Here is a 16205-nt window from a genome sequence, read left to right as displayed (position 1 = left end):
TTCGAAATATGTATTCCTTTTATGATGAATCTATTGCTATTGCTTATTACGTGATGTCCAGTGTCCTTGGCTCAGGCACTCACTACACCAGCATAACAGGGCTGAAGGGGAGCATTGACTCTGAACGAACCTCATGGGTGCGTTTGTTGGGGGCAAGTCTTGTCTCATAAAATCATTCACAGCTGGGACACAATGATTCTCTCTAAAAGAGAAAATCATTAATGAGTTGTGTATCTCAACACTTCAGTTGCCCAACTTAACAAAAAATGATATTACATTGTACAACATTGTATCCATAGAGGAACTTGACTCTGAAAGTATGGTGTCAAAATGATTCTAAATAAGACTTTATTTAGATAATCAAAAAAACATGATCATGAAACTATAATAAAGTAAACAAAAATAAAAAATGTCTGTGCTGCTTAGATATTCTCTTCTGTGTGGGTCCTGCAGTGAGCTCTGAAATGGCCAGCCTGTCTAAACGTTTTACTACAGAGGTCACAGCTGTAGGGCTTCTCTCCAGTGTGGATCCTGCGGTGAACTGTGTAATTGCTAGCATGGCTAAAAGTTTTACCACAGAGGTTACAGCTGTAGGGCTTTTCTCCTGTGTGGATCCTGCGGTGAACTGTGTAACTGCTAGCATGGCTAAAGGTTTTACCACAGAGGTCACAGCTGTGGGGCTTCTCTCCAGTGTGGATTCTGTGGTGAACTGTTAATTCCCCAGTCTGTCTAAAAGTTTTACCACAGAGGTCACAGCTGTAAGGCTTCTCTCCAGTGTGGATCCTGCTGTGAACTGTGTAACTGCTAGCATGGCTAAAGGTTTTACTACAGAGGTCACAGTTGTAGGGCTTCTCTCCAGTGTGGATTTTGCGGTGAACTGCGTAACTGCTAGCATCGCTAAAAGTTTTACCACAGAGGTCACAGCTGTAGGGCTTCTCGCCAGTGTGGATTCTGCGGTGAACTGTTAAATCCCCAGTCTGTCTAAAAGCTTTACTACAGAGGTCACAGCTGTAGGGCTTTTCTCCTGTGTGGATTCTGCAGTGAGCTGTCAAAGCACCAGCATGCCTAAAGGTTTGACCACAGTGGTCACAGCTGTAGGGCTTCTCTCCAGTGTGGATCCTGCTATGAACTCTGAAATTCCCAGCCCGGCTAAAGGTTTTACCACAAAGGTCACAGCTGTAGGGCTTCTCTCCAGTGTGGATCCTGCAGTGAGCTGTCAAAGCACTAGCATGCCTAAAGGTTTGACCACAGTGGTCACAGCTGTAGGGCTTCTCTGCAGTGTGGATCCTGCAGTGAGCTGTCAAAGCACTAGCATGCCTAAAGGTTTGACCACAGTGGTCACAGCTGTAGGGCTTCTCTCCAGTGTGGATCCTGCTATGAACTCTGAAATTCCCAGCCCGGCTAAAGGTTTTACCACAAAGGTCACAGCTGTAGGGCTTCTCTCCTGTGTGGATCCTCATGTGCTGCTTGAGGTATCTGGATGAGGAAAGGCTCTTCCCACATGTGTCACAGTGATGTGTCTCCATAACTCAGCTCTCTCTTGGTTCTCTGTCTGGTCTTTCTGGATCCTGGATGTAGTCTCTGGAAGCTTGTTTCTCTCTGGTTACTGCTGTTTCTGGTTGAGTCTCTCTCTGGTTGAGTCTCTGTAGTCTTTCTGGTCGAGTCTCTGTAGTCTCTCTGGTCGAGTCTCTCTCTGCAGTCTCTCTGGTTGAGTCTCTCTGTAGTCTCTCTGGTCGAGTCTCTCTCTGCAGTCTCTCTGGTTGAGTCTCTCTGTAGTCTCTCTGGAGCCTTAAGGTGTTTCCTCTGTCTAGACTCCGCCCATATTCAAGTATGATTGGCCAGTAGGGGATCTGCAGCTTTCAGATATAAATGACATGTAATGTCTGTCATAATGGGCCATTTTGCATATGTAATGTTGATCATTTGGTGAAAGGTGTATGTTTCACAGGTTTATTTTTACTGGAGAAACACAAAACACTGTGACAAAACTTCTTTGGCATACAACTCTTCTTTATAGTAATTTGGTTTTCTTCAAAAATTATAGGTTATATGATTAGACATGGTACAAAAGAGACACGTTCGTTTTACATAGCAAATAAAACCACAGAGACATATCAGGCTGTGTTTGTATTCCATTTATGCCATTATCTTCATTTATCTTTTTCATCCTGCATATTTACTGATCATTGATCTGTTGGTCTAAGATGATTCATATTACATGTTCCAATAAAGGTGATTTTTTTTTGTGACCACAAAGTCCAGGTTTGCGAAATACTGTTTATAAAAGGAACCTTAAGGTTCTTACATTTATCCTCCAGTAAGAGAGGGCCTCTCTCCAAAACCAGACGCCCAACACACACAGGCTGGGCTCTTTTTGCATTTACCAACTATTATGAAGATTGGCTCACAAAAATACTGCCCATCCTCAGATTTGTACTCAATAAAAAAAATCAAAAACCATGTCACTGGGTTCTGTTTATGAAGCTGGATGAACAAAGGTAAAGTCATACCCTTCGGAAGGTGAGTCAGGCTTATCTGTGTGAATTTAAATTAAACATGAAGAATGATAACATGACGATGTCATGTTCTGGTATACATGCCTCTGAGGCCAACACAAAACCCCTCTTCTATTTTATTCCACTTGTTACATGGGAGTGTGGTTGCGTGTATTACCACAGTCTTACACTAGATGGCAGCGGTAGCCTGTGCTGCACCACTCGGTAGTAAATCAAGACAGCCACAGACTATTTTGTTTTTGGTCTGATGCTCACTCATCAGTCCTATCGTGATGGCTCCGCGACTTAATGTGTGATTATGCACCAGATGCTCATGTAGGCCTACTCACTGACAACTCATTGAGAATCTATTCTGTGCTGTGAATTATATTCATAGGCAACACTTACACACCAATTTACATTGTAAGTCTACATTGTGATCCTCGCAGTTGTGCGCCAGCCGCCAGACCGTTATGTAAATCTGACTTTTGAGATAAAGGGTCAACAACAATATGGCTCATCGATAGCTAATTTTCCTGGCAGGACTAGCTGTCTCACGAAATGTAACTACAATGATTTTAACAAAAATATTGCAGTCATTCAAGGCATTCTGTGTGAAAGCAATGAAAAAAGTATCCACAGTTTAATTCACAGACTTGTGTTAAGTGTGTGCTAAGAGTTTTGTGATTTCAGTACGAACAAATGTGCTAAACCAATTGTAATTCTTTGTTGTTCCTTGCCAGTTTTGCTAATCTGTTTTCGATAGGTCACCGATTTCGGTACAACATCTGTATTGTTTGCAGTCTCAGGCAAGGGCAAATATTACAGAATTCAAAGACAAACAACTGCCACTGATGATTTTACTTTATTTTCAATTTGACCAAATACCACATGTTTTATTCTCCATCGTTCAATGTATTTTGCCTCTACATAAATGAACCTCGCAATGTCATCGTAGATTAAAATCACAATTCGAAATATGTATTCCTTTTACGATGAATCTATTGCTATTGCTTATTACGTGATGTCCAGTGTCCTTGGCTCAGGCACTCACTACACCAGCATAACAGGGCTGAAGGGGAGCATTGACGCTGAACGAACCTCATGGGTGCGTTTGTTGGAGGCAAGTCTTGCCTCATAAGATCATTCACAGCTGGGACACAATGATTCTCTCTAAAAGAGAAAATCATTAATGAGTTGTGTATCTCAACACTTCAGTTGCCCAACTTAACAAAAAATGATATTACATTGTACAACATTGTATCCATAGAGGAACTTGACTCTGAAAGTATGGTGTCAAAATGATTCTAAATAAGACTTTATTTAGATAATCAAAAAAACATGATCATGAAACTATAATAAAGTAAACAAAAATTAAAAATGTGTGTGCTGCTTAGATATTCTCTTCTGTGTGGGTCCTGCAGTGAGCTCTGAAATGGCCAGCATGTCTAAACGTTTTACTACAGAGGTCACAGCTGTAGGGCTTCTCTCCAGTGTGGATCCTGCGGTGAACTGTGTAATTGCTAGCATGGCTAAAGGTTTTACTACAGAGGTCACAGCTGTATGGCTTCTCTCCAGTGTGGATCCTGCGGTGAACTGTGTAACTGCTAGCATGGCTAAAGGTTTTACCACAGAGGTCACAGCTGTGGGGCTTCTCTCCAGTGTGGATTCTGTGGTGAACTGTTAATTCCCCAGTCTGTCTAAAAGTTTTACCACAGAGGTCACAGCTGTAAGGCTTCTCTCCAGTGTGGATTCTGCGGTGAAGTGTTAAATACCCAGACCGTCTAAAGGTTTTACCACAGAGGTCACAGCTGTAGGGCTTTTCTCCAGTGTGGATTCTGCGGTGAACTGTTAAATCCCCAGTCTGTCTAAAAGCTTTACTACAGAGGTCACAGCTGTAGGGCTTCTCTCCAGTGTGGATCCTGCTATGAGCTCTGAAATGGTCAGCCCGGCTAAAGGTTTTACCACAGAGGTCACAGCTGTAGGGCTTCTCTCCAGTGTGGATCCTGCTATGAAATCTGAAACTGTCAGCCCGGCTAAAGGTTTTACCACAGATGTCACAGTTGTAGGGCTTCTCTCCAGTGTGGATCCTGCAGTGAGCTGTCAAAGCACTAGCATGCCTAAAGGTTTGACCACAGTGGTCACAGCTGTAGGGCTTCTCTGCAGTGTGGATCCTGCAGTGAGCTGTCAAAGCACTAGCATGCCTAAAGGTTTGACCACAGTGGTCACAGCTGTAGGGCTTCTCTCCAGTGTGGATCCTGCGGTGAACTGTGTAACTGCTAGCATCGCTAAAAGTTTTACCACAGAGGTCACAGCTGTAGGGCTTCTCTCCTGTGTGGATCCTGCAGTGAGCTGTCAAAGCACCAGCATGCCTAAAGGTTTGACCACAGTGGTCACAGCTGTAGGGCTTCTCTCCAGTGTGGATCCTGCTATGAACTCTGAAATTCCCAGCCCGGCTAAAGGTTTTACTACAAAGGTCACAGCTGTAGGGCTTCTCTCCTGTGTGGATCCTCATGTGCTGCTTGAGGTATCTGGATGAGGAAAGGCTCTTCCCACATGTGTCACAGTGATGTGTCTCCATAACTCAGCTCTCTCTTGGTTCTCTGTCTGGTCTTTCTGGATCCTGGATGTAGTCTCTGGAAGCTTGTTTCTCTCTGGTTACTGCTGTTTCTGGTTGAGTCTCTCTCTGGTTGAGTCTCTGTAGTCTTTCTGGTCGAGTCTCTGTAGTCTCTCTGGTCGAGTCTCTCTCTGCAGTCTCTCTGGTTGAGTCTCTCTGGTTGAGTCTCTCTGTAGTCTCTCTGGTCGAGTCTCTCTCTGCAGTCTCTCTGGTTGAGTCTCTCTGTAGTCTCTCTGGAGCCTTAAGGTGTTTCCTCTGTCTAGACTCCGCCCATATTCAAGTATGATTGGCCAGTAGGGGATCTGCAGCTTTCAGATATAAATGACATGTAATGTCTGTCATAATGGGCCATTTTGCATATGTAATGTTGATCATTTGGTGAAAGGTGTATGTTTCACAGGTTTATTTTTACTGGAGAAACACAAAACACTGTGACAAAACTTCTTTGGCATACAACTCTTCTTTATAGTAATTTGGTTTTCTTCAAAAATTATAGGTTATATGATTAGACATGGTACAAAAGAGACACGTTCGTTTTACATAGCAAATAAAACCACAGAGACATATCAGGCTGTGTTTGTATTCCATTTATGCCATTATCTTCATTTATCTTTTTCATCCTGCATATTTACTGATCATTGATCTGTTGGTCTAAGATGATTCATATTACATGTTCCAATAAAGGTGATTTTTTTTTGTGACCACAAAGTCCAGGTTTGCGAAATACTGTTTATAAAAGGAACCTTAAGGTTCTTACATTTATCCTCCAGTAAGAGAGGGCCTCTCTCCAAAACCAGACGCCCAACACACACAGGCTGGGCTCTTTTTGCATTTACCAACTATTATGAAGATTGGCTCACAAAAATACTGCCCATCCTCAGATTTGTACTCAATAAAAAAAATCAAAAACCATGTCACTGGGTTCTGTTTATGAAGCTGGATGAACAAAGGTAAAGTCATACCCTTCGGAAGGTGAGTCAGGCTTATCTGTGTGAATTTAAATTAAACATGAAGAATGATAACATGACGATGTCATGTTCTGGTATACATGCCTCTGAGGCCAACACAAAACCCCTCTTCTATTTTATTCCACTTGTTACATGGGAGTGTGGTTGCGTGTATTACCACAGTCTTACACTAGATGGCAGCGGTAGCCTGTCCTGCACCACTCGGTAGTAAATCAAGACAGCCACAGACAATTTTGTTTTTGGTCTGATGCTCACTCATCAGTCCTATCGTGATGGCTCCGCGACTTAATGTGTGATTATGCACCAGATGCTCATGTAGGCCTACTCACTGACAACTCATTGAGAATCTATTCTGTGCTGTGAATTATATTCATAGGCAACACTTACACACCAATTTACATTGTAAGTCTACATTGTGATCCTCGCAGTTGTGCGCCAGCCGCCAGACCGTTACGTAAATCTGACTTTTGAGATAAAGGGTCAACAACAATATGGCTCATCGATAGCTAATTTTCCTGGCAGGACTAGCTGTCTCACGAAATGTAACTACAATGATTTTAACAAAAATATTGCAGTCATTCAAGGCATTCTGTGTGAAAGCAATGAAAAAAGTATCCACAGTTTAATTCACAGACTTGTGTTAAGTGTGTGCTAAGAGTTTTGTGATTTCAGTACGAACAAATGTGCTAAACCAATTGTAATTCTTTGTTGTTCCTTGCCAGTTTTGCTAATCTGTTTTCGATAGGTCACCGATTTCGGTACAACATCTGTATTGTTTGCAGTCTCAGGCAAGGGCAAATATTACAGAATTCAAAGACAAACAACTGCCACTGATGATTTTACTTTATTTTCAATTTGACCAAATACCACATGTTTTATTCTCCACCGTTCAATGTATTTTGCCTCTACATAAATGAACCTCGCAATGTCATCGTAGATTAAAATCACAATTCGAAATATGTATTCCTTTTATGATGAATCTATTGCTATTGCTTATTACGTGATGTCCAGTGTCCTTGGCTCAGGCACTCACTACACCAGCATAACAGGGCTGAAGGGGAGCATTGACGCTGAACGAACCTCATGGGTGCGTTTGTTGGAGGCAAGTCTTGCCTCATAAGATCATTCACAGCTGGGACACAATGATTCTCTCTAAAAGAGAAAATCATTAATGAGTTGTGTATCTCAACACTTCAGTTGCCCAACTTAACAAAAAATGATATTACATTGTACAACATTGTATCCATAGAGGAACTTGACTCTGAAAGTATGGTTTCAAAATGATTCTAAATAAGACTTTATTTAGATAATCAAAAAAACATGATCATGAAACTATAATAAAGTAAACAAAAATTACAAATGTGTGTGCTGCTTAGATATTCTCTTCTGTGTGGGTCCTGCAGTGAGCTCTGAAATGGCCAGCCTGTCTAAACGTTTTACTACAGAGGTCACAGCTGTAGGGCTTCTCTCCAGTGTGGATCCTGCTGTGAACTGTGTAATTGCTAGCATGGCTAAAGGTTTTACTACAGAGGTCACAGCTGTATGGCTTCTCTCCAGTGTGGATCCTGCTGTGAACTGTGTAATTGCTAGCATGGCTAAAGGTTTTACTACAGAGGTCACAGCTGTATGGCTTCTCTCCAGTGTGGATCCTGCGGTGAACAGTGTAACTGCTAGCATGGCTAAAGGTTTTACCACAGAGGTCACAGCTGTGGGGCTTCTCTCCAGTGTGGATTCTGTGGTGAACTGTTAATTCCCCAGTCTGTCTAAAAGTTTTACCACAGAGGTCACAGCTGTAAGGCTTCTCTCCAGTGTGGATCCTGCTGTGAACTGTGTAACTGCTAGCATTGCTAAAGGTTTTACTACAGAGGTCACAGCTGTAGGGTTTCTCGCCAGTGTGGATTCTGCGGTGAACTGTTAAATCCCCAGTCTGTCTAAAAGCTTTACTACAGAGGTCACAGCTGTAGGGCTTTTCTCCTGTGTGGATTCTGCGATGAACTGTTAATCTCCCAACTTGTCTAAAGGTTTTACCACAGAGGTCACAGCTGTAGGGGTTCTCTCCAGTGTGGATTCTGCGGTGAAGTGTTAAATACCCAGCCCGGCTAAAGGTTTTACCACAGAGGTCACAGCTGTAGGGCTTCTCTCCAGTGTGGATCCTGCTATGAAATCTGAAACTGTCAGCCCGGCTAAAGGTTTTACCACAGAGGTCACAGCTGTAGGGCTTCTCTCCTGTGTGGATCCTGCAGTGAGCTGTCAAAGCACTAGCATGCCTAAAGGTTTGACCACAGTGGTCACAGCTGTAGGGCTTCTCTCCAGTGTGGATCCTGCTATGAACTCTGAAATTCCCAGCCCGGCTAAAGGTTTTACCACAAAGGTCACAGCTGTAGGGCTTCTCTCCTGTGTGGATCCTCATGTGCTGCTTGAGGTAACTGGATGAGGAAAGGCTCTTCCCACATGTGTCACAGTGATGTGTCTCCATAACTCAGCTCTCTCTTGGTTCTCTGTCTGGTCTTTCTGGATCCTGGATGTAGTCTCTGGAAGCTTGTTTCTCTCTGGTTACTGCTGTTTCTGGTTGAGTCTCTCTCTGGTTGAGTCTCTGTAGTCTCTCTGGTCGAATCTCTCTCTGTAGTCTCTCTGGAGCCTTAAGGTGTCTTCTCTGTCTAGTCTCCGCCCATGATCAAGTATGATTGGCCAGTAGGAGATCTGCAGCTTTCACATATAAATGACATATTTTGTCTGTCATAATGGGCCATTTTGCATATGTAATGTGGTTCATTTGGTGAAAGGTGTATGTTTCACAGGTTTATTTTTACTGGAGAAACACAAAACACTGTGACAAAACTTATTTGGCATACAACTCTTCTTTATAGTAATTTGGTTTTCTTCAAAAATTATAGGTTATATGATTAGACATGGTACAAAAGAGACACGTTCGTTTTACATAGCAAATAAAATCACAGAGACATATCAGGCTGTGTTTGTATTCCATTTATGCCATTATCTTCATTTATCTTTTTCATCCTGCATATTTACTGATCATTGATCTGTTGGTCTAAGATGATTCATATTACATGTTCCACTAAAGGTGATTTTTTTTTGTGACCACAAAGTCCAGGTTTGCGAAATACTGTTTATAAAAGGAACCTTAAGGTTCTTACATTTATCCTCCAGTAAGAGAGTGCCTCTCTCCAAAACCAGACGCCCAACACACACAGGCTGGGCTCTTTTTGCATTTACCAACTATTATGAAGATTGGCTCACAAAAATACTGCCCATCCTCAGATTTGTACTCAATAAAAAAAATCAAAAACCATGTCACTGGGTTCTGTCTATGAAGCTGGATGAACAAAGGTAAAGTCATACCCTTCAGAAGGTGAGTCAGGCTTATCTGTGTGAATTTAAATTAAACATGAAGAATGATAACATGACGATGTCATGTTCTGGTATACATGCCTCTGAGGCCAACACAAAACCCCTCTTCTATTTTATTCCACTTGTTACATGGGAGTGTGGTTGCGTGTATTACCACAGTCTTACACTAGATGGCAGCGGTAGCCTGTGCTGCACCACTCGGTAGTAAATCAAGACAGCCACAGACTATTTTGTTTTTGGTCTGATGCTCCGCTCATTAGTCCTATCGTGATGGCTCCGCGACTTAATGTGTGATTATGCACCAGATGCTCATGTAGGCCTACTCACTGACAACTCATTGAGAATCTATTCTGTGCTGTGAATTATATGCATAGGCAACACTTACACACCAATTTACATTGTAAGTCTACATTGTGATCCTCGCAGTTGTGCGCCAGCCGCCAGACCGTTATGTAAATCTGACTTTTGAGATAAAGGGTCAACAACAATATGGCTCATCGATAGCTAATTTTCCTGGCAGGACTAGCTGTCTCACGAAATGTAACTACAATGATTTTAACAAAAATATTGCAGTCATTCAAGGCATTCTGTGTGAAAGCAATGAAAAAAGTATCCACAGTTTAATTCACAGACTTGTGTTAAGTGTGTGCTAAGAGTTTTGTGATTTCAGTACGAACAAATGTGCTAAACCAATTGTAATTCTTTGTTGTTCCTTGCCAGTTTTGCTAATCTGTTTTCGATAGGTCACCGATTTCGGTACAACATATGTATTGTTTGCAGTCTCAGGCAAGGGCAAATATTACAGAATTCAAAGACAAACAACTGCCACTGATGATTTTACTTTATTTTCAATTTGACCAAATACCACATGTTTTATTCTCCATCATTCAATGTATTTTGCCTCTACATGAATGAACCTCGCAATGTCATCGTAGATTAAAATCACAATTCGAAATATGTATTCCTTTTATGATGAATCTATTGCTATTGCTTATTACCTGATGTCCAGTGTCCTTGGCTCAGGCACTCACTACACCAGCATAACAGGGCTGAAGGGGAGCATTGACGCTGAACGAACCTCATGGGTGCGTTTGTTGGGGGCAAGTCTTGCCTCATAAGATCATTCACAGCTGGGACACAATGATTCTTTCTAAAAGAGAAAATCATTAATGAGTTGTGTATCTCAACACTTCAGTTGCCCAACTTAACAAAAAATGATATTACATTGTACAACATTGTATCCATAGAGGAACTTGACTCTGAAAGTAAGTGTCAGAATGATTCTAAATAAGACTTTATTTAGATAATCAAAAAATCATGATCATGAAACTATAATAAAGTAAACAAAAATAAAAAATGTGTGCTGCTTAGATATTCTCTTCTGTGTGGGTCCTGCAGTGAGCTCTGAAATGGCCAGCCTGTCTAAACGTTTTACTACAGAGGTCACAGCTGTAGGGCTTCTCTCCAGTGTGGATCCTGCTGTGAACTGTGTAATTGCTAGCATGGCTAAAGGTTTTACTACAGAGGTCACAGCTGTATGGCTTCTCTCCAGTGTGGATCCTGCGGTGAACTGTGTAACTGCTAGCATGGCTAAAGGTTTTACCACAGAGGTCACAGCTGTGGGGCTTCTCTCCAGTGTGGATTCTGTGGTGAACTGTTAATTCCCCAGTCTGTCTAAAAGTTTTACCACAGAGGTCACAGCTGTAAGGCTTCTCTCCAGTGTGGATTCTGCGGTGAAGTGTTAAATACCCAGACCGTCTAAAGGTTTTACCACAGAGGTCACAGCTGTAGGGCTTTTCTCCAGTGTGGATTCTGCGGTGAACTGTTAAATCCCCAGTCTGTCTAAAAGCTTTACTACAGAGGTCACAGCTGTAGGGCTTCTCTCCAGTGTGGATCCTGCTATGAGCTCTGAAATGGTCAGCCCGGCTAAAGGTTTTACCACAGAGGTCACAGCTGTAGGGCTTCTCTCCAGTGTGGATCCTGCTATGAAATCTGAAACTGTCAGCCCGGCTAAAGGTTTTACCACAGATGTCACAGTTGTAGGGCTTCTCTCCAGTGTGGATCCTGCAGTGAGCTGTCAAAGCACTAGCATGCCTAAAGGTTTGACCACAGTGGTCACAGCTGTAGGGCTTCTCTGCAGTGTGGATCCTGCAGTGAGCTGTCAAAGCACTAGCATGCCTAAAGGTTTGACCACAGTGGTCACAGCTGTAGGGCTTCTCTCCAGTGTGGATCCTGCGGTGAACTGTGTAACTGCTAGCATCGCTAAAAGTTTTACCACAGAGGTCACAGCTGTAGGGCTTCTCTCCTGTGTGGATCCTGCAGTGAGCTGTCAAAGCACCAGCATGCCTAAAGGTTTGACCACAGTGGTCACAGCTGTAGGGCTTCTCTCCAGTGTGGATCCTGCTATGAACTCTGAAATTCCCAGCCCGGCTAAAGGTTTTACTACAAAGGTCACAGCTGTAGGGCTTCTCTCCTGTGTGGATCCTCATGTGCTGCTTGAGGTATCTGGATGAGGAAAGGCTCTTCCCACATGTGTCACAGTGATGTGTCTCCATAACTCAGCTCTCTCTTGGTTCTCTGTCTGGTCTTTCTGGATCCTGGATGTAGTCTCTGGAAGCTTGTTTCTCTCTGGTTACTGCTGTTTCTGGTTGAGTCTCTCTCTGGTTGAGTCTCTGTAGTCTTTCTGGTCGAGTCTCTGTAGTCTCTCTGGTCGAGTCTCTCTCTGCAGTCTCTCTGGTTGAGTCTCTCTGGTTGAGTCTCTCTGTAGTCTCTCTGGTCGAGTCTCTCTCTGCAGTCTCTCTGGTTGAGTCTCTCTGTAGTCTCTCTGGAGCCTTAAGGTGTTTCCTCTGTCTAGACTCCGCCCATATTCAAGTATGATTGGCCAGTAGGGGATCTGCAGCTTTCAGATATAAATGACATGTAATGTCTGTCATAATGGGCCATTTTGCATATGTAATGTTGATCATTTGGTGAAAGGTGTATGTTTCACAGGTTTATTTTTACTGGAGAAACACAAAACACTGTGACAAAACTTCTTTGGCATACAACTCTTCTTTATAGTAATTTGGTTTTCTTCAAAAATTATAGGTTATATGATTAGACATGGTACAAAAGAGACACGTTCGTTTTACATAGCAAATAAAACCACAGAGACATATCAGGCTGTGTTTGTATTCCATTTATGCCATTATCTTCATTTATCTTTTTCATCCTGCATATTTACTGATCATTGATCTGTTGGTCTAAGATGATTCATATTACATGTTCCACTAAAGGTGATTTTTTTTTGTGACCACAAAGTCCAGGTTTGCGAAATACTGTTTATAAAAGGAACCTTAAGGTTCTTACATTTATCCTCCAGTAAGAGAGTGCCTCTCTCCAAAACCAGACGCCCAACACACACAGGCTGGGCTCTTTTTGCATTTACCAACTATTATGAAGATTGGCTCACAAAAATACTGCCCATCCTCAGATTTGTACTCAATAAAAAAAATCAAAAACCATGTCACTGGGTTCTGTCTATGAAGCTGGATGAACAAAGGTAAAGTCATACCCTTCAGAAGGTGAGTCAGGCTTATCTGTGTGAATTTAAATTAAACATGAAGAATGATAACATGACGATGTCATGTTCTGGTATACATGCCTCTGAGGCCAACACAAAACCCCTCTTCTATTTTATTCCACTTGTTACATGGGAGTGTGGTTGCGTGTATTACCACAGTCTTACACTAGATGGCAGCGGTAGCCTGTGCTGCACCACTCGGTAGTAAATCAAGACAGCCACAGACTATTTTGTTTTTGGTCTGATGCTCCACTCATTAGTCCTATCGTGATGGCTCCGCGACTTAATGTGTGATTATGCACCAGATGCTCATGTAGGCCTACTCACTGACAACTCATTGAGAATCTATTCTGTGCTGTGAATTATATGCATAGGCAACACTTACACACCAATTTACATTGTAAGTCTACATTGTGATCCTCGCAGTTGTGCGCCAGCCGCCAGACCGTTATGTAAATCTGACTTTTGAGATAAAGGGTCAACAACAATATGGCTCATCGATAGCTAATTTTCCTGGCAGGACTAGCTGTCTCACGAAATGTAACTACAATGATTTTAACAAAAATATTGCAGTCATTCAAGGCATTCTGTGTGAAAGCAATGAAAAAAGTATCCACAGTTTAATTCACAGACTTGTGTTAAGTGTGTGCTAAGAGTTTTGTGATTTCAGTACGAACAAATGTGCTAAACCAATTGTAATTCTTTGTTGTTCCTTGCCAGTTTTGCTAATCTGTTTTCGATAGGTCACCGATTTCGGTACAACATATGTATTGTTTGCAGTCTCAGGCAAGGGCAAATATTACAGAATTCAAAGACAAACAACTGCCACTGATGATTTTACTTTATTTTCAATTTGACCAAATACCACATGTTTTATTCTCCATCATTCAATGTATTTTGCCTCTACATGAATGAACCTCGCAATGTCATCGTAGATTAAAATCACAATTCGAAATATGTATTCCTTTTATGATGAATCTATTGCTATTGCTTATTACCTGATGTCCAGTGTCCTTGGCTCAGGCACTCACTACACCAGCATAACAGGGCTGAAGGGGAGCATTGACGCTGAACGAACCTCATGGGTGCGTTTGTTGGGGGCAAGTCTTGCCTCATAAGATCATTCACAGCTGGGACACAATGATTCTCTCTAAAAGAGAAAATCATTAATGAGTTGTGTATCTCAACACTTCAGTTGCCCAACTTAACAAAAAATGATATTACAGTGTACAACATTGTATCCATAGAGGAACTTGACTCTGAAAGTAAGTGTCAGAATGATTCTAAATAAGACTTTATTTAGATAATCAAAAAATCATGATCATGAAACTATAATAAAGTAAACAAAAATAAAAAATGTGTGCTGCTTAGATATTCTCTTCTGTGTGGGTCCTGCAGTGAGCTCTGAAATGGCCAGCCTGTCTAAACGTTTTACTACAGAGGTCACAGCTGTAGGGCTTCTCTCCAGTGTGGATCCTGCTGTGAACTGTGTAATTGCTAGCATGGCTAAAGGTTTTACTACAGAGGTCACAGCTGTATGGCTTCTCTCCAGTGTGGATCCTGCGGTGAACTGTGTAACTGCTAGCATGGCTAAAGGTTTTACCACAGAGGTCACAGCTGTGGGGCTTCTCTCCAGTGTGGATTCTGTGGTGAACTGTTAATTCCCCAGTCTGTCTAAAAGTTTTACCACAGAGGTCACAGCTGTAAGGCTTCTCTCCAGTGTGGATTCTGCGGTGAAGTGTTAAATACCCAGACCGTCTAAAGGTTTTACCACAGAGGTCACAGCTGTAGGGCTTTTCTCCAGTGTGGATTCTGCGGTGAACTGTTAAATCCCCAGTCTGTCTAAAAGCTTTACTACAGAGGTCACAGCTGTAGGGCTTCTCTCCAGTGTGGATCCTGCTATGAGCTCTGAAATGGTCAGCCCGGCTAAAGGTTTTACCACAGAGGTCACAGCTGTAGGGCTTCTCTCCAGTGTGGATCCTGCTATGAAATCTGAAACTGTCAGCCCGGCTAAAGGTTTTACCACAGATGTCACAGTTGTAGGGCTTCTCTCCAGTGTGGATCCTGCAGTGAGCTGTCAAAGCACTAGCATGCCTAAAGGTTTGACCACAGTGGTCACAGCTGTAGGGCTTCTCTGCAGTGTGGATCCTGCAGTGAGCTGTCAAAGCACTAGCATGCCTAAAGGTTTGACCACAGTGGTCACAGCTGTAGGGCTTCTCTCCAGTGTGGATCCTGCGGTGAACTGTGTAACTGCTAGCATCGCTAAAAGTTTTACCACAGAGGTCACAGCTGTAGGGCTTCTCTCCTGTGTGGATCCTGCAGTGAGCTGTCAAAGCACCAGCATGCCTAAAGGTTTGACCACAGTGGTCACAGCTGTAGGGCTTCTCTCCAGTGTGGATCCTGCTATGAACTCTGAAATTCCCAGCCCGGCTAAAGGTTTTACTACAAAGGTCACAGCTGTAGGGCTTCTCTCCTGTGTGGATCCTCATGTGCTGCTTGAGGTATCTGGATGAGGAAAGGCTCTTCCCACATGTGTCACAGTGATGTGTCTCCATAACTCAGCTCTCTCTTGGTTCTCTGTCTGGTCTTTCTGGATCCTGGATGTAGTCTCTGGAAGCTTGTTTCTCTCTGGTTACTGCTGTTTCTGGTTGAGTCTCTCTCTGGTTGAGTCTCTGTAGTCTTTCTGGTCGAGTCTCTGTAGTCTCTCTGGTCGAGTCTCTCTCTGCAGTCTCTCTGGTTGAGTCTCTCTGGTTGAGTCTCTCTGTAGTCTCTCTGGTCGAGTCTCTCTCTGCAGTCTCTCTGGTTGAGTCTCTCTGTAGTCTCTCTGGAGCCTTAAGGTGTTTCCTCTGTCTAGACTCCGCCCATATTCAAGTATGATTGGCCAGTAGGGGATCTGCAGCTTTCAGATATAAATGACATGTAATGTCTGTCATAATGGGCCATTTTGCATATGTAATGTTGATCATTTGGTGAAAGGTGTATGTTTCACAGGTTTATTTTTACTGGAGAAACACAAAACACTGTGACAAAACTTCTTTGGCATACAACTCTTCTTTATAGTAATTTGGTTTTCTTCAAAAATTATAGGTTATATGATTAGACATGGTACAAAAGAGACACGTTCGTTTTACATAGCAAATAAAACCACAGAGACATATCAGGCTGTGTTTGTATTCCATTTATGCCATTATCTT

General features: G+C 42.5%; 1 protein-coding gene across 1 annotated transcript in view; it reads right to left on the bottom strand.

Annotated features, from left to right (window-relative positions):
- Positions 1-16205, bottom strand: part of LOC136938297 (uncharacterized) — a 51818-nt gene that overhangs the window by 12178 nt on the left and 23435 nt on the right. Inside the window, exons 5-9 of the mRNA XM_067231618.1 lie at positions 14492-15560; positions 10937-11859; positions 8077-8496; positions 4177-5016; positions 430-1466 (exon numbers count right to left, since the gene is read on the bottom strand). Coding sequence (XP_067087719.1) covers positions 430-1466; positions 4177-5016; positions 8077-8496; positions 10937-11859; positions 14492-15560 — 4289 coding nt within the window. The remainder of the gene's footprint in view (positions 1-429; positions 1467-4176; positions 5017-8076; positions 8497-10936; positions 11860-14491; positions 15561-16205) is intronic.

The sequence above is a fragment of the Osmerus mordax genome, chromosome 3 (genome assembly GCF_038355195.1).
Source record: "Osmerus mordax isolate fOsmMor3 chromosome 3, fOsmMor3.pri, whole genome shotgun sequence".
NCBI lineage: Eukaryota > Metazoa > Chordata > Actinopteri > Osmeriformes > Osmeridae > Osmerus > Osmerus mordax.
This window is presented reverse-complemented; position numbering and strand designations above follow the sequence as displayed.